Source organism: Hypanus sabinus, chromosome 6 (assembly GCF_030144855.1).
Source record: "Hypanus sabinus isolate sHypSab1 chromosome 6, sHypSab1.hap1, whole genome shotgun sequence".
Classification (NCBI taxonomy): Eukaryota; Metazoa; Chordata; class Chondrichthyes; order Myliobatiformes; family Dasyatidae; genus Hypanus; species Hypanus sabinus.
In genome coordinates, this window is record NC_082711.1 from 53,734,839 (window position 1) to 53,760,667 (window position 25,829).

The 25,829-nt window shown below is 39.9% G+C and overlaps 1 protein-coding gene across 3 annotated transcripts in view; it reads right to left on the reverse strand.

The window, feature by feature from the left end:
• malrd1 (MAM and LDL receptor class A domain containing 1) overlaps positions 1–25,829 on the reverse strand; it is a 430,000-nt gene that overhangs the window by 46,082 nt on the left and 358,089 nt on the right. For all 3 annotated transcript variants that reach the window (XM_059972137.1, XM_059972136.1, XM_059972138.1), the window contains 4 exons: positions 22,678–22,842; positions 17,121–17,278; positions 12,889–13,087; positions 595–873 (listed from right to left, as the gene is read on the reverse strand). In XM_059972137.1, coding sequence (XP_059828120.1) covers positions 595–873; positions 12,889–13,087; positions 17,121–17,278; positions 22,678–22,842 — 801 coding nt within the window. The remainder of the gene's footprint in view (positions 1–594; positions 874–12,888; positions 13,088–17,120; positions 17,279–22,677; positions 22,843–25,829) is intronic.

Genomic DNA, 25,829 nt, shown 5'->3' on the forward strand with positions numbered 1-25,829 from the left:
TCCCTTCGATATTAAACAAATGGATTTTTATCTTGAGTTTCCCGATATGTTATGCCCCTGAAAACGGAGCAGAGACTGAGCATCCTGGATTTCAAGATCGTTAGCTCTCAGCTCATAATATTCTCCAGGCAGGGAGGAAGGACCTGCATCTCATGCTCCTTTCATGACACAAGTGAAGCCAAGGCATAAAATTCAAAGTCACTTTAGCAGCCAACAAGTCAAGAGAACTCTGTAGTTGATGCTTACCCAAATGAGGCAAAATAGGGTGCTCCTTGTTCTGTTCATCCAGTAAGGGGATCATTTCAATTAGTGAGCAAACTTAGGTTCTGCTGTGTGTGCTTGTTTTCATTATAGCTGCAAGTATGTTGACTTAGTGACAACATTAGTCATAAGAATAGACTAATTGTGTAAGTACGGAGCCTAAAAAGGGAGTGGTAGCCACCGCCCAGATGCTGGGTAGGAAAATGTATAGATGTTGTGCAAATCACAGCAAAGAATCTTTCTCAACCATGATGGATCATATGAAAGTACATTATAAATCTATGTCTGATGTGTAAAGTATGATTTCACAAACCACAATCTGATCGTACTTACAGCAGCCAAATTCATCATCTTTGGAAGAGCAATCTGGGACTCCATCGCAGCTGAACAAAGATGGGATACATTCTCCATTGGAACATTGGAATTCTGTATCTTTACATTGATGCTCAGGAGGAAAGGAGCCTGGAATCAGCGTTGAGCAACTAGATTCGTCGCTTCCATCTGCACAGTCCTCTTCACCGTCACAGACCCAGGATGGACGAATGCACATCTGTGTATGCCGGCACTGAAAAGAGACCGGGGTACATGTCGCTGGCAGTGGCATGGGTAATTCTGTGGGAGAGGGAAAAACAATAAGGAATCACAAGGAGTAATTGCCTTGGGTTTAACCATTTCCCTTTTGTTACATTTTCCAGATAGTTGTGGAAAATGGTAATTAGCATAAACCTGTCACAACACACTTCTGCTAATTTTCATTCCCCTGATTTCAAATGGAAAAAGACTATATCTGGCACATGAACTGATGCTGGCTATTTTGTACCATCACCTGGAGTCAAAATAACTGCACACTGTGGAGACTGAGGGATGGAAGGGATGGAAGGGTCATGGATACACAAAATTAAATGTATAAAGGTTTGAAACTAAGGGCAGACAAGGCCTTCTCATGCAAAGATCCAACTGTGATCTTCTGCCATTAATGGTACAAGGGGAATCAAAGTAGAGTTGGTACCCTAATTAAAAACAGAAATGCTGGAAGTACTGAAATCCCAAACTGTCTATTTGGGTTAATGTGATAAGCCTCTTTTAATATCCAAAACAGAATTCCCTACTTCGAACTTCCATCCAAACTTAGAACTTGTCAGGGCATGAATTGTTTGAATGTCATGTGTGGAGACTTATTTGTGTTTCTCAATATGGTGAGTATACCTAAAATGCTTCTGGGGGTACAACTTTCAATTAACCTCTTGGGAACTGACAGTTGGATGAACAGGTTGAGTAATTTTTTTTTCTCCCGATCCTAGGCAGGTGCATCTTACTTTGGCTCATTAAGGCTCCAGAATATTTGATGTGGTATCTTGGCAGTTGTCCTAGAGTAGTGCTGTTTTCCTTCAAAGCACATTTGAATTGACATAGGGGAGCATCCCTGCCTGACGAAGTTTGCATGGTGGGACTGGCTTGATAGTTCTCATTGTTTGCAGAGTTTCCAGTATGGTATTGTTTACACTGCAAATTGGCCTGGGAGTACTGAAGATAATGATGAACAGCAGGAAGAAAATGGAAAAATGTCAAGAAAATTAAATAGAATCTATTTTGTGCTCATAACAATTTTCAGCTAATCCGTACAGACTTTTGTGCTGATAACATTTTGCTTACTAATTCTAACAACAGCCTACAATATTTAGGTGTACAATATGGATTGTGCAGTTTTATTCTGAGGTGTTACTTTCACTGATATTTTATATTACATTAACAATTCACTAGATCAATTGTATGATCTAAGAACCTCCTCATTCTAAGTTTTAGTAGCTACATTTGCTGTTTCACCCAGCCCTACCAAAAAAAGAGCTTTGATTTAAAGTCAATAGATGTGTATTAATCCTATTGTGAGTGAGTTAGGGTGTGAGCTATGCTGGCAGGATGAAGTTAACAGCAGACTTTTGCAATAACCTTGTTAACAGCCTGAGTCATAAGAACTCCCAGATTATATCTCATTGTTTCAAAATGGAGCTGTATGAAGGTGCAGTGAATGATATCAAATTCACCAGTCAAAGCAGACAAATGCCCAGAGGCTAGGTCTTGCTGGAGAGCTAGGAGAATTGTCTCTGACCAGGTAGGTGAGGGTAGGGAATACTTAGAGGAAAATGAAAGGAAGAACTAGAAACTGCAGAGGGAGAAGCTGTAGACTAAACTGCTACTACTGTAAAGCTTTGACTTATTATGGAGAGGTTCTCCTGAAGGATCTTCCCCATTCCCCCGATAAACAATCCTTCTCCTTCCATTTCAACCAGAACAACACAAAAAGTACCTAGTTACTTCACTATTCCAAAATACTCAATCTTTTATCTGATGAACAGCAGCATTGATCACAAACAACCGATAATCAACCTTGCAGACTGCTTGGTGCAAGTTTTTTGATCATTTCTAGTACCACTTTTGTGAATAAAACTTAGAAGGTGGCAAGAGCTCAGTAGCCCACAATGGGAGACCTTGTGGAACTATAGCTATTGAATTCTAGGATGTAAATTCAGTTGGGTGGATGTGTCTGAGCTGGATAATTTGTAACAACAGAGGAACTGGCTGGTATACAATTGGAAAGCAGACATGTATCATCATGTAATGAATCAGTGTGTACTTCTCATCTGGAACTTATACCACTTACAGAGATGACTTGCTGGGGTGTGACAGGGGGTGGGAAGGTTCTTCTATCCACACCTCTCCTTGAGAGATCACAGATTGTCTGTGCTCCTGTCCAAGCTGCTGATACTATTACTGTAGGTTATATTCACTGTTCATTTTGGTTATGTGCTCTTAAGAACCATGCCTTTGGAATGTGCCCTATGCTACATAGCTTGGAATACAACCACATAGAAGCTATCAAGGCTGAAAGCCATAAGGAACAAGAATAGGATGGGACTATTCAGCCCTTCAAATCTGCTCTGCCAGTCAATTGGACCTTGACTGCTCCAATGTTCCCTGTTCGCTATTCCTCCCATTCCCCATAACACAGAATTAGAAATCTGTCTACTTTTAAATACACCATAGATGCTTCTCCCTTCCACTCTCCATGACTCTCTGTAGCAAGAAATTTGCAAATCTTTGAGAGATAACTTCTTGCTCATCTCATTCTTTAATGGCCACTCTGCCATGTTCTGGATACCTTCATGAGAGGAAACACCACACCCATTGAACTCCGAGTGCTTCAAAAAGATGGACTTTCTTCTTGACGTTAATGAGTTTTCAGCCAAAATTGAACATAGAATGCAGTACAGGGTTAGATCCTTCAGACTACCATGTTGTGCTAAACATCCATTTTGTTTGCACATAATCCATATCCTTTCATTCCCTCATTATTCATATGCCTATCTAAGAGCCTCTTAAAAACATTTGATGTATCTAATTCTAGCATCCCCCAACCCCTTAGTAGTGTATTCCAGGAACGCACCACTTGATTTTTAAAATGCTTGTCCTGCACACCTTATTAAACAACCCCCCCCCCCATCCTTAAGTTAATACTCTCTACTATTAGACATTTCAAACTTGGATGTCCATCTATGTCCGCTGTACTTTTATAAACTTCAGTAAAGTGTCCTTTCAGCCTTTGCCATTCCAGAGAAAACTATTCTGGTTTGTCGAACCTCTCCTTACACCAAATGTCCTCTAATACAGGCAACAACCTGGTAAACGCCTTCTACACCCTTTCCATCCTTCCTGTAATTGGGAAATACCACAGTTCTGTTTAACTTTTCTTCATACAACAAACTCTCAAAACCTGGGTTCATTAGAGGCAACCTTCTATGAATTACCTCCAATGAAATAACATTTGTCCTTATATAAAGGGCTAAAAATTGTTCACAATATTTTAGAAATTATATCACTAGTGCCTTGCATAATTGCATTAGGAGTTCCTTAATTTTATATTCAATATCCCTCAAAAAAACATGATTAACATTTCATTAGTTTTCTATATTCTTTTAACCATATAACCATATAACAATCACACCACGGAAACAGGCCATCTTGGCCCTCCTAGTCCGTGCCGAACCCTTAATCTCACCTAGTCCCACCTACCCGCACTCAGCCCATAACCCTCCACTCCTTTCCTGTCCATATACCTATCCAATTTTACCTTAAATGACACAACTGAACTGGCCTCTACTACTTCTACAGGAAGCTCATTCCACACAGCTATCACTCTTTGAGTAAAGAAATACCCCCTCGTGTTTCCCTTAAACTTCTGCCCCCTAACTCTCAAATCATGTCCTCTAGTTTGAATCTCCCCTACTCTCAATGGAAACAGCCTGTTCACGTCAACTCTATCTATCCCTCTCAAAATTTTAAATACCTCGATCAAATCCCCCCTCAACCTTCTACACTCCAATGAATAGAGACCTAACTTGTTCAACCTTTCTCTGTAACTTAATTGCTGAAACCCAGGTAACATCCTAGTAAATCGTCTCTGCACTCTCTCTAATTTATTGATATCTTTCCTATAATTCGGTGACCAGAACTGCACACAATATTCCAAATTTGGCCTTACCAATGCCTTGTACAACTTTAGCATTACATCCCAACTTCTGTACTCAATGCTTTGATTTATAAAGGCCAGTGTTCCAAAAGCCCTCTTCACCACCCTATCTACATGAGACTCCACTTTCAGGGAACTATGCACAGTTATTCCTAGATCTCTCTGTTCCTCTGCATTCCTCAATGCCCTACCATTTACTCTGTATGTTCTATTTGGATTATTCCTGCCAAAATGTAGAACCTCACACTTCTCAGCATTAAACTCCATCTGCCAACATTCAACCCATTCTTCTAACCGGCATAAATCTCCCTGCAAGCTTTGAAAATCCACCTCATTATCCACAACACCTCCTACCTTAGTATCATCGGCATACTTACTAATCCAATTTACCACCCCATCATCCAGATCATTTATGTATATTACAAACAACATTGGGCCCAAAACAGGTCCCTGAGGCACCCCGCTAGTCACCGGCCTCCATCCCGATAAACAATTATCCACCACTACTCTCTGGCATCTCCCATCTAGCCACTGTTGAATCCATTTTATTACTCCAGCATTAATACCTAACGACTGAACCTTCTTAACTAACCTTCCATGTGGAACTTTGTCAAAGGCTTTGCTGAAGTCCATATAGACTACATCCACTGCCTTACCCTCGTCAACATTCCTCGTAACTTCTTCAAAAAATTCAATAAGGTTTGTCAAACATGACCTTCCACGCACAAATCCATGCTGGCTACTTCTAATCAGATCCCGTCTATCCAGATAATTATAAATACTATCTCTAAGAATACTTTCCATTAATTTACCCACCACTGATGTCAAACTGACAGGTCTATAATTGCTAGGCTTCCTTCTAGAACCCTTTTTAAACAATGGAACCACATGAGCAATACGCCAATCCTCCGGCACAATGTGTACCAGTTTTCAGTGTTTTGTGTACAAGGATCTCCAAACCCCTCTGTGCTGTAGTTTCCTGCTCTTTTTTGTTGCTATTTAAATAATGTTCTTTATTTCTTCCTTCTAAAATGACCTCCTTCAATGGAAATCAAAACTAAAGGAAAAGTAAGCAACACACACAAAATGCTGGTGGAACACAGCAGGCCAGGCAGCATCTATAGGGAGAAGTGCTGTCATCCTGATGAAGGGTCTCAGCCCGCAACATTGACAGTTCTTCTCCCTATAGATGCTGCCTGGCCTGCTGTGTTCCACCAGAATTTCCAGCATCTGCAGATTTCCTTGTATTTGCTAAGGGAAAGGTAAATGGGTTAAAAATTTGCCACTTTCCTGTTCATGTTGTCAAAGTTAAGATTTATCACTTTCTCATTTCATTTGCGGCAAGTTTTAAACCCTGCACTGGGAGAGAGGTTTCCATTTACTAACAATTGCAAACCTCTGTGGTATATTTGGTTCCTTATTTTTCTTTTTGCCAACTTTCACTTAAGCACAAAATCCTGGCTTCCAGTACGACACTAAGAAATCCCAATACCACAGATGCCTAATGTATAGTATACATTAATGACAAGGAATGACAAAACTATCTAAATTCCCTTTGGCTGAAGTTGCTCTAGTCTCAGCTTCTCAGTTCACAAATGTTAGTTGATTCTTCATTAGGGTCTCTCTTGGATGATGTGATTGAAGTGCAGTAACTTGGCCCCTCTGTTCCTCCCCACCCTTTTTCTTGCCTCCTGATCCAGCTGGCCCTATCGCTCTATCTCCTTCGCCCCACAGTTCTCCCACTGATTACGCTTGCCACCCTTGATTCCATGCTTCACTCCCACTCCTATCAGATTCCATCTTCATTACCTCCACATAGACCTCCCAGTTTCTAATGCAATTCATATTCTCCTTCATCCCACATATGTCTATATGGACTTCAGTAAGGCCTTTGACAAGGTTCCACATGGAAGGTTAGTGAGGAAGGTTCAATCGTTAGGTATTAATATTGAAGTAGTAAAATGGATTCAACAGTGGTTGGATGGGAGATGCCAGAGAGTAGTGGTGGATAACTGTTTGTCAGGTTGGAGGCCGGTGACTAGTGGTGTCCCTTAGGGATCTGTACTGGGTCCAATGTTGTTTGTCATATTCATTAATGATCTGGATGATGGGGTGATAAATTAGATTCGTAAGTATGCAGATGATACTAAGGTAGGTGGCGTTGTGGATAATGAAGTAGGTTTTCAAAGCTTGCAGAGAGATTTAGGCCAGTTAGAAGAGTGGGCTGAATGATGGCAGATGGAGTTTAATGCTGATTAGTGTGAGGTGCTACATTTGGATAGGAATAATCCAAATAGGACATACATGGTAAATGGTAGTGCATTGAAGAATGTAATAGAACAGAGTGATCTAGGAATAATGGTGCATAGTTCCCTGAAGGTGGAATCTCATGTGGATAGGGTGGTGAAGAAAGCTTTTGGTATGCTGGCCTTTATATATCAGAGCTTTGAGTATAGGAGTTGGGATGTAATGTTAAAATTGTACAAGGCATTGGTAAGGCCGAATTTGGAGTATTGTGTACAGTTTTGGTCACCGAATTATAGGAAAGATGTCAACAAAATAGAGAGAGTACAGAAAAGATTTACTAGAATGTTACCTGGGTTTCAGCACCTAAGTTATAGGGAAAGATTGAACAAGTTAGGTCTTCATTCTTTGGAGCGTAGAAGGTTGAGGGGGGACTTGATAGAGGTATTTCAAATTATGAGGGTGATTGATAGAGTTGACATGGATAGGCTTTTTCCATTGAGAGTAGGGGAGGTTCAAACAAGAGGACCTGAATTGAGAGTTAGGGGGCAAAAGTTTAAGGGTAACACGAGGGGGAATTTCTTTACTCAGAGAGTGGTAGCTGTGAGGAATGAGCTTCCAGTAGAAGTGGTAGAGGCAGGTTCAGTATTGTCATTTAAAGTAAAATTGGATAGGTATATGGACAGGAAAGGAATGGAGGGTTATGGGCTGAGTGCACGTCAGTGGGACTAGGTGAGAGTAAGCGTTTGGCACGGACTAGAAGGGCCGAGATGGCCTGTTTCCGTGCTGTAATTGTTATATGGTTATATGCTCATCACTCCCTCACCCGGATTTTCCTATCATCTGCTGGTACTTGCTTCACCTCTTCCCTTCATCTTTTTACACTAGATATCTTCCCTCTATCGTTCTAGTCCTGATGAAGTATCTCAGCTAAAACACAGTTGTCCATTTCCTTCCCTGTGTGCTGCCTGACCTACTGAGTTCCTCTAGCACAGGGGTTCCCAACCTTTTTTATACTGCGGACCAAGAGCCATTAAGCAAGAAGTCCATGGAAACCCCTGCTCCAGCACCTTTGTAAGTTGCATATCAGCAAGTCATTTCTATGGCATTGTCACCTTATCTCTGCTCCACAGTCCTAACCTGGAAATGGTGTACTGAATATCTTTCTTCTTTAATTTAAAATTGTTTAATATTCTGATTTCACCTGGCATTTCACCTAGAATCTTAATAGACAACGGCACATTTAATGAGTCATTGTCCAATCTGTAGCCATAACTTGAAAATCCATGTTTTTTTTGTTGGGGGGGGGGTGATGTGAAAAATGTCTAGATAAAAATTAACTGCTCAGAGCCTTTATTTACTTTCAGGAATGTCATCTCCATACACTGGCAGTAATTTAAAAGCTGAAGTGCTCTATTTAATCTTCAAAAGAGAAAGGTGCTTCCATTCAGAAGAAATTTGCATTAATAAGTTTGTATCTTTAACAGGAAACTGAGAAAGAAAGTGACTAAACACAGGTTGCAAATCTTGAAACAAATCTATCAGAAAGGCTTAACTTTCAATGTAATGGTAAGTAGTTATTTGGTAGCAGGACTGTATTATTTGGTTTCTAATGTGATAGTAACTAAGACTATAAAAGCTTCTTCACTCCTCAATGGACTTGTGTGGTCTCCAGGCAACACACACAGAATACTGGAGGAGCTCAGTACGTCAGAAGCATCGATGGAAGGAAATGGACAGTCATTGTTTTGGGTCATGACCCCTCATCCGGACTGGAAGATAGAGGGGAGTAACTATTATGAACAGAGAGAAAGAGCTAGCAAATGATAGGAAGATGTAAGTAGGGAGTGTAAGTAGTGATAAACAGGTGAGAGATGGGGGGAGCAGGGTGATTACTTTGCTTGATGGTTATGGTGATGTGAGGAATATGCTAGGCCATAAAGTTATAGCTAAGTTAAAGATAATAGTAGTTGATAATGTTATAATATTCTGAGCTCTAAACGGCTCCTCTGCCTTTTCATCTCTTTACTTCTTCATGACAGTTCTTCTATCACAATCTTTGGATGGCTCAGTATCAAGTTATATCATAACACTGCACTGACATTCTTGGACATTTAACTATGCTGAATTGTTATTGCTGAATCCCATAACACCTAAATCCAACCATCAAGGACATCTTCAAGAGGATGTTTGTGGTAATATTACTTTATATGTTATGTTTGAATTATATGTACTGTGTTGTGCACCTTGGTCTGGAAGTACATTGTGTAATTTGGTGGTATACAGGGATATGGTTGAATGACAATAAACCTGAACCGCAACTTGAACTTGAGAAAACAACATCCATCATTAAGACCCTTATCATTAAGAGGGCACATGCCCTCTTCACATAACCGCCGTTGGAGAGGAGGTACAGGAGCCTGAAGATACACTCTCAACAGTTTAGTAACAGTTTCTTTCATCCCATCATCAGATTTTGAAACAGTCCATGAATCCATGAACTCTCCCTCATTCTATGCCTTTGGCACTATTCATTTACTTTTAACTTAAAGTAATCTCTTGGCACTGTACTGCTGCCCAAAACAATACATTTCTGATATATATCAGTGATATAAACCTGATTCTGAAAATAATCATTGAAAATAAGCCCTTTTAACATGGATACAGAATCTGCCCTCACTGACACTTGATATCCTGTGAGTGCCAGCAAGCTCGGGAGAGGCTACATTTGTTCATATTACATAAGTTGGACTTGTAGCTCAAATTTATAAAGTTTATTTGTCATAATTTGTCATTTGACCCTAATGGGTGTTGTGTACAGGCCCCAAACAGAAGCGTGGATATTGGGTACAAGTTGATTAGGGAGTTAACATTGGCATGTGCTAAAGGTAATGCAGTCGTTATGAGAGATTTCAACATGCAGGTGAACTGGGAGAATCAGGTAGGTGCTGGACCCCAGGATAGGGAGTTTGTGGAGTGTCTAAGGGATGTATTTTAGGAACAGCTTGTGCTTGAGCCAACCAGGAACGAGGCTATTTTGGACTTGGTGATGTGTAATGAACAGGAATTGATAAGTGATCTTGAAGTCAAGGAGCCATTAGGAAGTAGTGATCATAACATGATAAGTTTTTATCTACAATTTGAGAGGGATAAGGGCAGATCAGAGGTGTCAGTGTTGCAATTAAATAAAGGAGACTATGGAGCCATGAGGGAAGAGCTGGCCAAAGTTAAATGGGCGGATGTCCTGGCAGGAAAGACAGTGGATCAGCAGTGGCAGATATTCTTGGGCATAATACAAAAGATGCAAATGCAGTTCATTCCAATGAGAAGGAAGGATTCAAAGAGGGGGAAGGGGCCACAGTGGTTGACAAAGGAAGTCAGAGATTGCATAGCATTACAGAAAAAGAAGTATGACAGGGCTAAGATGAGTGGGAATACAGATGATTGGGAAAGTTTTAAGGAACAGCAGATCTTGACTAAAAAAGCAATACAGAGAGAAAAAATCAGGTATGAGCTCAGTCTAGCCAGGAATATAAAAGGGGATAGCAAAAGCTTTTTTAGCTATGTGAAGAGAAAGAAGATAGTTAAGAACAATGTTGGCCCCTTGAAGAATGAATTGGGAGAAATGGTTATGGGAAACAGGGAAATGGCAACAGAATTTAATGCGTACTTTAGATCTGTCTTCACCAGGGAGGACACAAGCAATCTCTCAGATGTATGGATGGGCCAGGGTCATAAGATATCAGAGGAATTGAGACAGATTGACATTAGGAAAGAAACTGTGATGAGTAGACTGGTAGGACTGAAGGCTAATAAATCCCCGGGTCCAGATGGTCTGCATCTGAGGGTTATAAAAGAGGTAGCTCAGGAAATTGCGGATGCATTGGTAATCATTTTCCAATGTTCCTTAGATTCAGGATCAATTCCTGAAGATTGGAGAGTGGCTAATGTTATCCCACTTTTCAAGAAGGGAGGGAAGGAGAAAACAGAGAACTATCGCCCTGTTAGCCTAATGTCAGTCATGGGGAAGATGCTTGAGTCCATTATTAAGGACGAAATAGTGGCACATCTTGATGGCAGTAATAGAATTAGGCCGAGCCAGCATGGATTTACCAAGGGCAAATCATGCTTGACTAATCTGTTGGAGTTTTTTGAGGGTGTAACAGGGATGTTAGACGAGGGTAAGCCAGTGGATGTTGTGTACCTAGATTTTCAGAAGGCATTTGATAAGGTGCCACATAGGAGATTGGTGAGTAAAATCAGAGCTCATGGCATTGGGGGCAGGGTTTCAACATGGATAGAAAACTGGTTGGCAGATAGAAAGCAAAGGGTAACAGTGAATGGGTGTTTCTCGGACTGGCTGGAGGTGACTAGTGGGGTACCACAGGGCTCTGTATTGGGACCACAGCTCTTTACGATTTATGTCAACGATTTAGATGAGGGCATTGAAAACTATATCAGCAAGTTTGCTGACGATACTAAACTGGGTGGCAGTGTGACATGCGAAGAGGACGTTAGGAGAATACAGGGAGACTTGGATAGGCTGGGTGAGTGGGTAGATACTTGGCAGATGTCATTCAATGTGAATAAATGTGAAGTTATCCACTTTGGAAGCAGGAACAAGAGGGCAGAGTATTGTCTGAACGGTGTAGAGTTAGGCAAGGGAGAAATGCAAAGAGACCTAGGAGTCCTAGTTCACCAGTCAATTGAAGGTGAATGAGCAAGTGCAACAGGCAGTGAAGAGAGCAAATGGAATGTTGGCCTTTGTTACAAGGGGAATTGAGTACAAGAGCAAGGATGTCCTTTTGCATTTGTACAGGGCCCTGGTGAGACCACACCTGGAATATTGTGTACAGTTTTGGTCTCCAGGTTTGAGGAAGGACATTCTGGCAATTGAGGAAGGGCAGCGTAGATTCACTAGATTGATTCCTGGGATGGCAGGGCTGTCTTACGCAGAGAGATTGGAGAGATTGGGCTTGTACACACTGGAATTGAGGAGATTGAGATGGGATCTGATTGAAACGTTTAAGGTAATTAAAGGATTTGATAGGATTGAGGCAGGAAATATGTTCCAGATGTTGGGAGAGTCCAGTACCAGAGGGCATGGATTGAGAATAAGAGGTCAGTTATTTAAAACAGAGTTGAGGTAAAACTTCTTCTCCCAGAGAGTTGTGGAGGTGTGGAATGCACTGCCTCGGAAGACGGTGGAGGCCAATTCTCTGGATGCTTTCAAGAAGGAGCTAGAGAGATATCTGATGGATAGGGGAATCAAGGGATATGGGGACAAGGCAGGGACTGGGTATTGATAGTGAATGATCAGCCATGATCTCAGAATGGCAGTGCATACTCGAGGGGCCGAATGGTCTACTTCTGCACCTATTGTTTATAATGAAAGTTATGAAGACTGAGATAAGCTGTGCTATGGAAATATATCATAACATGCTAGTTTTGAGATGAAGAATAAGATTAGAAAAATAATTTCAAAGTACATTCTGTTTTACACTTTCGTTTTACCATTGAAGACCTGGAAAACATTAACATGTGGTTAAAATATTTTAATTACTGCTGACATTTCAAGTGCCTTCATTACTGTAATGAGATGCTCTACAGATTACATGTTGAATCTTTTAGTAAATGGTAGTGTGGGGAGACAGGATCTTGCAACATGCTTCCGATCTAAAAGTTAATATGAAAACATGACCTTATAAGTAGAGTCTAAATAAAGGCTAGATTGTTGACAGAATCTGGTGTCTAAACATGGCTTCAAGGTTATAATGGGCTCCAGGTCTGTTTCAGCACATTGGATTCTGGAGACCCTTACCCGTGAACACAGAAATGCGGGTTCTAAGGTACATTACCTCCAGCAACACACCCCAGGGTAAAAGAGATATCATCAATTGCAATTATGTGTTTATCTCCACCCACTTCAGCTTCAAACACTACTTGAAATGGATGGTTGTTGGCAACCATCAGATTGGCATATATCCAGTTGTCCTCCTTGTTCTCGGACACTGACCACATCAGCAAGGGCATTCCAGATTTTCCGGCTGTGTACACCTGAAAGAGGAAAGTATTTCCCAAAGTGTTACTGAGCAGAATGGATCTTCTCAACTTACATTTTCAGGTCAGTAATTTTACACATTTTTTGTTCCTCTCCACCTTTGAGCCACATAGCTCAAGTATAAGTGCTTTCTGAAACTGATAGTCATGTGTTTTGAGAATCAGTTGAAAATTTAAACACATACTTATTTTTCTGTTGAAGTCGAGAAAGACAATCTCCAAGAGAACATTTCAGACTTATTACATTTTGCATGCCAAAAACAAAAGAACATTTTTTTTTTACATATATAGGGTCTCAGTTGACAGGCATACAGATCAGAGAATTGAAACTGGAGTTTAGTGTACCTTGCTTTACAACCCACAATTCTTATAGACTATTCACAAAACAAGATGACTTTATAAAGTTCTAAGGTTTCTATGAATATACTTTCAAATATGTTCATGTTTTGAAATTTACTGATATTGAGAACATGAAATGGAATGTAGTTGTTCCAAATTTTCAAGGACCTGTTAGTTGTTTTGATAAGTCTTATAGTAGGCAAGTGTTTAGAAAATCTATTCTTGGGTTCTTGCTGTGAACTTTTTAAAAATTACTTTGGAGCAGAATTTGTCTTTGTTTACATCCCAAAGCAGCAGGGTAATAATGTTATTTTTGAGCGATGACAACAAACCTTTGATAGACTCATCTAGAATTCAACTGCTCTGCTAAATATTTTAGCAAAGTGAGTAAAACATGCACTGCGGAATTCTAACCTAATCATAGCCAGATTGTTTAAAGGCAATGTGTCTGGATGGTGCGGGAAGTTGAATTACATACTCTCTTCTACCACTTTAAGGAGGCTAGTGCCATGTTTAACATGCATAACTTGGAAAATAGGTAAGGAACCTTTCCATTTCAAATTACTGAGAGAAAATGTACTGGAACTACAGAAGAATGAAGGATGCCACAGGTGATAGTTCACAGACAGAAAAAAATAATATCACGCCCCTGCTGCAGTGAACTTATATATATATATTAAGACCTTGGCTACTAAAGAGGCATATATCAGGAGACGCTAACTAAAATGGAGAGCTTACCTGTATGTAATATTTCAGAGCACAGAGGAGACCAACTATAAGGTATAACAGTGCACTTCGCAGAGCTTAAGAATATAGAAATCGAGGTAATGGTGGATCTTGTGACTTCTCTGCCATGCCCAACATTGGAAGTGATCTTTTACCTGAGACTACTTTCCTACATCAACTCAGAGTTAATTAATATCAAACTATTTATCAACTTCTCTTTTGAATTTACTCAGGAATTAAGAGTCACAGGATTGAACATTACAAAAATTCACTACCCCCTTGGTGACAAACTTCATTCTCAGTTCTGAATTACTGACTGCTTACACTGAGTTTATAAAGTACGCCTGCTCGTTAATGCAAATATTTAATCAGTCAGGCATGTAGAAACAACAACATGCAGAATGGTCCAGAGATACAGGTAAACACGAGGAAATCTGCAGATGCTGGAAATTCAAACAACACACACAAAATGCTGGTGGAATACAGCAGGCCAGGCAGCATCTATAGGGAGAAGCGCTTCTCCCTATAGATGCTGCCTGGCCTGCTGTGTTCCACCAGCATTTTGTGTGTGTTGTCAGAGATACAGGCTGTTATTCAGACCAAACATCAGAATGAGGAAGAAATCTGATCACAGTGAATATGACTGTGGAATTATTGTTGGTACTAGATGAGGGGGGGGGGGGTGGTTTGAATATCTCAGAAACTGCTGGTTTACTGGTATTTTCACACACAGAGGGCTCAAGAATCTATAGAGAATGGTGCAAGGGTAGAAAATAAACTTGCTGTGAGTCGGAATTCTGTAGTAAGAAAATTGTCTTGTTAATAAGAAATCAGAGGAGAAAGGCCTAACAGATTCAAGCTGACAGGAAAGTGTCAGTAACTCAAGTAACCATGTGTTACAGAAGTGGTGGGCAGAAGAGCATACCAAAACACACAACGTGCTGAACCTTAAAGTGGATGGGCTATCACAGGTGAGACCATAACCATACACTCAGTGGCCACTGAATGTTTATTTTGACTATATTAGTTCTATAAAGTATAACTAGATGAAATACCAATTCCGCATCTAGCATACCAAGCTAAAGAATTTTGTACAGTACCATGCAAAAGTATTAGGCACATACAGCTAGGGTATCTAAACCTTTTGTATTGTATTTGTCAATGTGAAGTGGAGAGCAAGTTAGCAATCTGGCTGGAGCAAAGGGTGTTGGGAAAGGTGAGGGTGGAGAGCTACATGAGGATTGTGGGACAGGTGGTAGAGAAGGAGTGCCACAGGTGAGAGGAGCCATGGGTGCAGACACACCCAGCCCAGAGACACTATCAAGATCACTTGATTCCAAACAGGTGATTTATTGACCATTATAGAATGTTTCTCTGGTGCTTCCCACTCCCTCCCTTCCTCTTGGTTGTGTCAGCGCTGCCTGCTGGGCGCCTATGGTGTTACAGAGATGGATAAATTTCTAGAATCATACTGCAGATTGCAATGGTAACAAAGGCAGTTAATATGGCTATGACTGCATTTGGGACATTTGTCTTCATAACCTATGTACCATAAAGAAGGAATTAAGAGAGGTGGTGCTTGATAGTTTGCATGGAGATTATGGGCCAAAGGAGCCTTCCTGATGACTTATGACTCATATAAGCCATAAGCTTTATGACTCCGACATTCCAGATGCTGGTTTATAAGGGTTATAAATTTTTTTTTGGTTTTTTTTCTTTCTTTTTTCTGTTTTTTTTATATTATACATTATGAAATATTTAGATTTACTATGTCCATACATATATCTTATGGCTTATGTCTTGGTAAACTCATTTATATTGTAACTATTATGTATGTTTTTTTTTCATATGTAATGGAATGTGTATGTTGGTAATTTCTTTATCAATATATCATCTGTATTTTGTCCATATTATTAATATTAATAAAAAGATTTAGAAAGATAAAGGTTTATAAGGGTTGTATATAACTGGAACAAGATATCTCTATGCTTGTACTCAAATCATCTTGCAATAAAGCCCAATGTATCATTTGGCTTCCAAATTGCCCTGGCATCCTAGACCGATATGATTTACAATTTCGGATGATGGGAAATTATCTCAGAAAAAAACATAACATTTTCTTACATTGTCTCACAGAACAGATGAAAGGATGATGGATTCACTGGCTTGGGTGTGAAGGACCAGGGTTGATAGTCTAGGGATATGGGGCCAGCCATTTAGGACAGAGATGAGAAGAGATTTCTTCATTATAAGGGTAGGGAGTCTTTGGATACTCAGTCACTGAGTACATTTGAGGCAGAGATTAATAGGTTTCTTTATATGAGTGAAATCAAGGAATGTGAGGTTAGTGCACTGATGAGGTAAAATATGAAGCATTCTTTTGATTGGTGAAGCAGGCTGAAAATAAGATGGCATTAGCCAGTCATTCCTAGAAAATATCAGCTGCCACAGTCTGGTGAGTAGTGGAATTAGTGGCCTGCAGAAGAAAGTATAAATTTGGAGCTGACAGCTTTAATTTCATTCACAATGGAGGGATTGACAACCAAGGCTTCTAAAGGACTTCAGATAATTATCATATTTGCTTGCCATTTGCTGTTCTAGCTCATTTTGGAATTTTATTCCCAAAAGTTTAGAAAATTATAGGTAAGTACCAAAAATAGCTTTAGTTGCATAGAAATTACTTCCCCACTTCAACATTAATTAGTGTCAAAACTTTAAGAGCTTTAACTTATGGATTTTCACAAATGGTTAATAGTCAATAAGAACTGGAGGCAGAAAGGTTACAATTAACAAAGAGAGATTTATTTGATAGTTTGATGTAACCAGGGACTAGATCACTGTAGTGAAAGATGAACGTTTTATTCCACTGCAACACCCAACAATCAAGAAGATTTAAGAATACTTGTATTGGTTGGGTAGTTATAGAATCAGTTAGCTAAAATGCCATTGTAAACATTTCCCTTACCTTCAGAGTGCCCATTTCTTTCGAAGCACTGATAAAGTACCAGAAACGCAAGTGACAGACTCCTATACTCGCTGGGAATGAATGGGTGGTGGTTATTCTAGCAATGTCACCTTCATGTTGAGCTGAAGAATTAATATACAGAAACCTTCCTCCAACTCCTTCAAAGGAAACAAATAACATTATGTATTTTATTGAATTTCTCAGCAGCAATATGTTTGGAAAGTAACAACTATCAAATCACAAACCTCTCAAATTTGTGGTTCTGTTTACTTGCATGAAGAGATTACATTGTAAGCTATGCTCACGCTTGTACCAACAGTAAAGAGACATTACTCACTTCAGTCTCATAAAAAAAACATTAATCTGTCTCCAGTATTGTGAGCTGGTGAGCCCAGTGAAAATAATGATTATCCACTTCATGAGAAAGGGGAGAATTTGACATTCAAATTCCCACATTAATAGAAGTCATAAGATTAATGCATTTCCCTGTCTCGTGATGCACAGCAACTTTGTGTTTGGAATATTGAAGAATGAAACCTGCTGTGTTGTGTTTATAGCATTTTGGAAGCATTTGATTTGTGTTGTGCAATACTATTATTTTCTGTGCCTAGCTATTTAGTTAGATTATTTTTCTTTGCAGAAATTACACAGCTACATTTAGTGTTTTACCTGTAAGTTAATTCATGAACAAATGGTCGACCACTACCTCCCTTCTGCAGACCTGCTGCTTTCAGGAGATTCAGTACATTTGAAATTTGAACAGTGCTGTAATGCAATGAGGGAAAGGCACTCACCAACAAGTGAAAACAAAGAAATGCTTTGCAAAAGCAAGCTTATCTTCTTGACCGTGCTGTATTAAGCAGGCTCACTAAATTATTTTGCAGGATTATTGATACTGATTTTTTTTGTTTCTCTTCCTTCAGGGAAGTGTGTAGATGCAACTTGGTTCATGGCGTGTCGGAAAGTAAAAGACTGAACAAGGGCACCAGCTTAAGTCAGAAATTAAATCTGAAAAGGGCAGTACCGCCCTGGAAAGATTAGTAAGACAGAGGAGTACAGAAGTTCTGGAATAATAGTCCTTATAGATATATATACACACAAAAGCATTCTTCCCTTGATTATAAGTCATTGCAGAATCCATTGTGGGGTTGGGTGGAGATGATCAATGGTGAAGCTTGGGAGGTATCGAAGGGAAAGAATAGAGTGAGGGGAAGAAGACTAGAGAATGAGAGATTGAAGGAAATGGTATCAGTTGCGACGGGGTGATGGGATGTGTGGGGAGGAGTGGAGCCATTTGCTGTTGGTGAAGGCTGGAAAGAAAATGATCAGGAGTAAGTGGTAGTAGGGGTAGCAAGCCCTGGATGGGTGACTCAGAGGTGTTGGGGAGATGCACCAGGATGTACTGGATAGCTTCAGATGATGCAACAAGAAACTCCTGTGCAAACATTGGAGTCCCTGAATCGCCAGCTAAATTCCACTACCTATTTCCTAGCTACACACTATATAATTCCAATAGTGAAGTTCTTATACTGGGGAGTCTGTCCATGATACTTTGCAATTATACAGCTGACACAGGATTCACATGCTTACCTTGAACAATTAGGACAATTGTATAGAAGAACAGTTAAAAACTGTTAAGTTACATAATATGTAACTAATTCTGTTTGTTCTAATGTTCTAAATTATTAAGATATACTTACGTGATATAAAAAGGTTCAGATTGAACAGCTAGCACATTTTCAAAGCTTGTCTGTTTGGAATAAGTTCTTACTATTTCTAATCAGTCCCACTACTCTTTGCCTTGCCAATGTCCCCTCAGATTTTACCTTGAAATTCTCTTTAAACTTCTCAATCATTTAATGTGAGGCATCAGCATTTAGTTCTCCCAGGTGAAAAATGCTTTGAGTATGAACGTAAGTGTGGAAGGTGATGAGTGACAGATACCATCACTTGGTTTGCAAATGCAAAGCTCAGTGGCACTGTGAAGTGCCTCATTTGGATAGAAATTCCTGACCTGGAAATTTTTACTTACCTTTAAAATTATTTTGATATTGTAATGTACGTAGTGTTATTGATAAAACTGAACTATTTATTGAAAAATTAGTAACTTAGAGAAACCTTTTTGAATTCCTCTCAGTTTTGCCAAGATCAGAAGCTCTGCCTCCAGTCTTGCCTCCTGTAAAAAGGTTGTCAGGGCCTTCTCGAGATGGGGCTCCTGTGGTATGTCGCCTGAGGCCTAGTTACACCTTGCCACTCAACTCCCGGGAATGAAGTAGCAGCTTAATAGGCCTTTCACATCCCGTTTAGGTAAGTGCAAGCAGGTGTGAGTCCAAACACTGGGCTGAATTCAACTTGTTTTGGCCTCATGTAGTCCTGCATATCCCGAGGACAATGGAGTTCAGTTTCTTGACGTTATGTCAGAAGTCGTGCTAGGATTGAATAGCAGGAAGCATAATTCAAACTGGAATTGAAAGTCCAAGAAACTGGCAATAATTTCACACGCCATTGCATAAAAGTCCTGCACTAAGCAAATTTGTAGGCCAGCTTCTGTAATCAGCTGCAGAAATATTACATTAAATTGCATGAAACCAGCCTTAAACTCAGCAGAGAGCGTGTGAGGTTTAATGCTTTATACAGTGTTTTCATCTTACTCTAAAAGTAATCTTGGGATTACTGTCCTCACAGTCCTGCTTTTTAATCTATCTACTAATTGCTGAAAATTCCTTTCTGTGACCTCATCTCTCTTTCATTGTATATTCTTTGAGTTAATGAGAGTCATTACATCTATTGTGTTCTTACTTCTCGAAAATCCTCTGCATCAAGAAAATAAAGCAAGTTTAAAATTTACTGACAATAAAATAAATCTGAAAGTTTCAGTATCTTTTCCTCAGTTTTGCTCTCTGCTGGATTTTGAATTTGAGTGCCTTCTTGCTGAGTTCTGTACCATTGCTCTGATGTGGGATGCAAAGCTGTGCTTTGCCAATCAACCTATATATCCCATTTAGTAGCAATGCTACCTCCAGCAACTTTTCCATCACCTTGCTTCAGGCCATTGGTTACAGCAAAACACTTCGTATATTGGAATATTTTAATAGATCAAAGGTTTGCTGGGTTGCACATTTCAACTATGTGACTAAACTAGTTTTTAGGTTTTAGTTTGGAAATATGCTAGGCATTAAAAATGGGCTTTGAGGCATTACTGAAGCATAATGCTATTTCAGTGCCAGTGACCTAGGTTCAGTCTTGCCACTGAACCACTGAAGGAGTTTGTATGTTTTCCCTGTGACCATGTGGGTTTCCACCGGGTGCTCTGGTTTCCTCCGACATGTCAAAGACATAAGAGTGAGTATGTTAATTAGTCAAATGGGTTTAATTGTGTATCACAGGCTTGTTGAGCCAGAAGGGCCTGTTAAAAAATAAAATAGTATTCTTGGCCTCATAAGATGTGGCATAGTCTTCTTGGACCTTCAAATAACAGTGAAATAAATTTTACTGGATATCACTCGTAAGGTCATAAATCTATTGGTATTCCTTAATGCCTGTGAAATGGAACTTGTGAGGTATAGTAATTTAGCAACATGTGAATCTTCTGATGCCAGAAATCTTGAGCAATAAAGGCAAATTCCTGCAGGCATTTAAGAGGTGAGGCTGCATCTATGGAGGGGAATAAAAAGTCAACATTACAGGTTGAGACAAAGAAGGGGCTCAGTCTGAAGTGTTGACAGTTTATTTCCTTCCAGACATAGGAGTTTCATGTTTTCTATGGCTTTACATTGTACTGCAGCCACTAAACAACAACTTACATGTCATATAAGTCTCATTTTGCCTTAATCTTTATTTGATGATTCCTTTTATATGTGAAAATATCTAAACCTCTGGCTTGAACGTGCTTCGTACTTGAGCCTCCACATCCTTCTTGTGCAGTGAATTCCAACTATTTGCTACCTTCTGCGTAAGGAAATCACTTCCCATGCACAAAGATGTCTACCCCAGTTTATGACCTTTACCTATGAACTGGTCATATCCTTCTTCAAAGTTATTTAAAAACCAATATAATTATGGTACTTGGACTCAAAGTACTCGCTGACGGGCACTTCAGCCACTATGGAACAAACTGAGCTTGTGATGCTCTCAGTACAACATGTAACTAAAATCCCAATACTTGTTTGCAGATTGGCTGAACATCAGGAACATGACATGAATTATTTTTAAAATGCTAATCAGTGTACTCATCAGGAGGAAGAGAACCAGAGCTGAGCCTTGATTAAATAACAATTAGTTTGAATTTATAAATGGTCAATATTAACCAAAAATATCCTGTAATTGTGGTTATGCATTGACAGGATTTACTTCCACCTTAAGTAACACATACATTGTCCACAGCTGTTCACTCTGTTGGCCCATGACTGTGCAGCAACACACAGCTTGAATCACATAAACAAGTTCGCCGATGACACGGCCGTGATGGGTGTCATCAGCAAGAACGGTGAGTCAGCTTACAGAGAGGAACTGCAGCAGCAAACGGACTGGTGCAGAGCCAACAACCTGTCTCTGAATGTCAGCAAAAGAAAAAAGATGGTTGTTGACTTCAGGAGGGCACGGAGCGGCCACTCTCTGCTGAACATCAACGGCTCCTCTGTTGAGAACGTTCAGAGCACCAAATTTCTTGGTGTTCGCCTGGCAGAGAATCTCACCTGGTCCCTCAACACCAGCTCCATAGCAAAGAAAGCTCAGCAGCCTCTCTACTTTCTGTGAAGGCTGAGGAAAGTCCATCTCCCACCCCCCATCCTCACCACATTCTACAGAGGATGTATCGAGAGCATCCTGAGCAGCTGCATCACTGCCTGATTTGGGAATTGTACCGTTTTGGATTGCAAAACCTTGCAGCAGATAGTGAGGTCAGCTGAGGAGATCATCAGGATTGCTCTTCCCGCCATTACAGACATTTACATCACATGCTGCACCCGCAAAGCTAACGGTATTATGAAGGACCCCATGCACCCCTCACACAAACTCTTCACCCTCCTGCCATCTGGCTAAAGATACCAAAGCATTTGGGCTCTCACAACCAGACTGTGCAAGAGTTTTTTCCTCCAAGCCATCAGACTCCTCAATACCTAGAGTCTAGACTGACATCTACATCATTTATTATTATATTGTAATTTGTCCTCTACTGTGCCTATTGTCTTGTTTATATAATTATTGTACTGTCCGGCACTGTTTTGTGCACTTTATGTAGTCCTGTGCAGGTCTGTGGTCTTGTGCATTTTTTTATGTTGTTTTATGTAGTCTAATGTAGTCTTGTGCTGTCTCGTGTAGTTTTGTGTTTCATGTAGCACCAGTGTCCTGGAGGAATGTTGTTTCATTTTTACTGTGTACTGTACCAGCAGTTTATGGTCGAAATGACAATAAACTTGACTTGACTTGACGATGCAGAAAGTTATACTTGCATTGATGCCATTTATTCCTCAAATAAAAGTGGTGACTGAATGTCAGACATGCTTGAATCTCCCTGAAATGCTCATTGCTCAGTGATCAATAAGGCGTAAGTATTTACCTGGTGTGTGATCAGTTGCTGGACCAGTTCCTACTGTGGAGTTTTTGTCTGCTATGGTCCAATCAAAGTTGTCATCATTGTTCTGCTTTAGTCTACAGTTGCTGATCAAACTCCCTTTGTTTGGCCCACTGAAGCTGCAGCTTCCTGCAACATTAACGTACTGTGCTGAAGGAACAAAAGCAAAAACATTTCAATCCATGGTATCATGACAAGAGACAACACTATTTAAAATGTGTTTATGAGAAGACATGTATTGCAATAGCATTCTGCCTACCAGTTCTCTACAAATTTCCTTGGAGTTTCTTCCAACCACTGTGACATTGACAGAATATTGATACAAAGCCCAGATCCGTGCTCAATTGCCATCAAACTGCTACTGAGTTGCATCAGGAGAGACCTAAATGAATGCCTGGGCAAATCCTTAGATGACAAATGCTCATCAGTCGTTGTTACCTCCCAAATGAAGAGCTGATGGGAAACTTTCATTCAATTCTCACCAGACTGCAAGCTGAGTTCTCTCAGCCATGCATTGTTGTGAAAAATGCCATGTAGAAATATATTACAAAATCTGTTCATAACATCAAGCTACTTAATTAGTTGAGAGATTGAGGGATTTCGCCAATGTTTAATTGAACATCTTAACTAGGGAGATGAGGGATGTAAAAGGACATTAGAACTTGTATAAGCAGAAAAAGCAAAGGAATTGAGCATCATTCAAATGTTTTCTTATGAAATGCAGAAGTAATTCCAGGGTCCATAAGTGAAACATTAATTCTTTTTCTTTGTCTGGAGGTGCTCGTTGACCTCCTGGATATCTCGAGCATTATCTATTGTTGTTTTAGATTCTTGTCACATTCAGTTTTTTTTCAATAACCCAGGTTGTTGTGATATTATGAATGTGCTATCTTATTCTTCTGAAATTCTGCTATATGTTCTTGGCATTTAATTTTCTGGGGCAGGATTAGTTAAAATGTAATAATAATAATGAAGTACAGTGCTGAAGGACTACTGCATTGCCAGGAATATTGGGAGTGCTGCATTTCAAATAAGTTATATATGTAGTTCAACATGAAGTGGGCCTCATGAACTGCACTGCAGCAATGTTGCTTCAGTCTTGCACTGGTTGCTGCCTCGCTCATCATCAGAAGACTCCAGTCTATAGTTCTCTTTATATGACTTCTGAAGGCCATCAACCACTAGTTCTGGTCATTCCAAATACAGACTAGGAGCTGGACATTACTGTGAATTAAACTGTGTGTGCTTGTTGCTGTTACCTGAAAGTATCCTCTGAAACCAATCTTTGGTTTTGGCTGGTTACAGTTATGCTGAAGGGAGCAGGGGTATGTGGAAATACAAATTTGTATTTTGGCAGATGGAGAGAGAAAAAAAGGAGTAAGGGACCAGGAATTATTGACTGGTAGTCTGGAGGGAGTTGTGTGTATGGCGTGCAGAGGTCTAAAACTAGTCCCAGAGGAAGGATTGTGCAAGGAACTTTGCTTTTGTTGGGAGTCATTGAAAATTGTAAGGAGCTTCCCTGTCAAGCTGAGGAGCTGGGGAAAAGTCCCCAGAATAGGAAACGTTTCAGTAGACTGAAGGATGTAACTAAGTAAGCCATTTGCATTCAGGCCTCACAATTCAGCATTGTGTGAGAAAACTGCATTGTCCTGGGAATTCTCAAGGTAGACAGCCCTAGGATAATGAGGACTAAATTCTCTTGCATTGCTCTGTAAGGAAGGAATTACGGCATCACCATTATTGAAAACACTTCTGTGTTGCAAGGGAGACTGACAAGAAGGTAGATCCAGTTGAATTTTTTGAGTGATGCAAAACAACCTAGAAATGATTGTTAACCATGTCTCATTTGGAAAAAAAAGTCTATTTTCAATTGCATGCTGCTGACAAAAACAATATTATTGAATAGAATTTTTGAACAACTTTGATAAATGTACATAACTTTCAATAAATTTATACACATTTTCAGTCTTATTTTAGAAAATTGCTTCTCATCAAGTTTGAGTGCTGGTGTACCTTTCAGAACCAAAATTCTGCACCTCTATTCTGAGGTTGTGTTCTCTGGTCTTGGGTTTCCCCACCATTGGAAATAGGAAATATTTGCTCTGCATCCACTCTGTCAGGGCCTTTCACCATTCAATAAATTTCAATGAAATCCTTCCCCCCCATTGTTCTGAATTCCAGTGAGTACAGGTCAAGAGCCATCAAATGCTCCTCATACAATAAACCTTTCAATCTTGTAGCCCCTCTGAGCCCTCGCCAACGCCAACCATCCATTCTAAGAAAAGGGGGCCAAAACTGTTCGCAATACTCCAAGTGAAACCTCAACAGTGCTTTATAAAGTCACAACATTATATCCTTGCTTTTATACTCAAGTCCTCACGAAATGAATGCTAACATTCCATTTGGCTTCCTCAGCACTGACTCAGCCTGTAAATTAACCTTTAGGGAATCCTGCACGAGGACGTCCAAGTCACTTTGCACTTTAGAGTTTTGAATTTTCTCTCCATTTAAAAGCGCATGACCATGAAGTTCCCAGCACCGTATTCCACTTCTTTGTCCATTTTGCTAATCTGTCTGTCTTCCTGTAGGCCCTCTACTTCCTCAAAACTGCAGGCCCCTCCACCTGTTTTCATATTGTCTGCAAACCTGACCTCTAAGTCATCAGTTCCATCATCGAAATCATTGACAAAAAATGCAAAAAGAAGCAGTCCCAACACAGACACCTGTGCAGCACCACTACACACCAGAAAAAGCCGCCTTTATTCCCATTCTTTGCCTTCTGCCAATTAGCCAATTCTCTCTCGATGCTAGTATCTTTCCTGTAATACAATGGTCTTATAACTTGTTAGCAGCTTGTGTGTGGCACCATGTCAAAGACCTTCTAAAAATCCAAGTACGCAACATCCACCGATTCTCCTTTATCTATCTTACTTGTTATTTCTTCAAAGAAATCCAACAGATTTGTCAGGCAGGGTTTTCTATTATGGAGATCATACTGACTGTGGCCTATTTTATCATGTGTGTCCAAGTACCTTAAAACCATAATCTATAATAATCGAATCCAACATCTTCCCAGCTACTGAGGTCAAACTAACTGGCCTATTATTTCCTTTTTTTATGCCTCTCTCCCTTCTTGA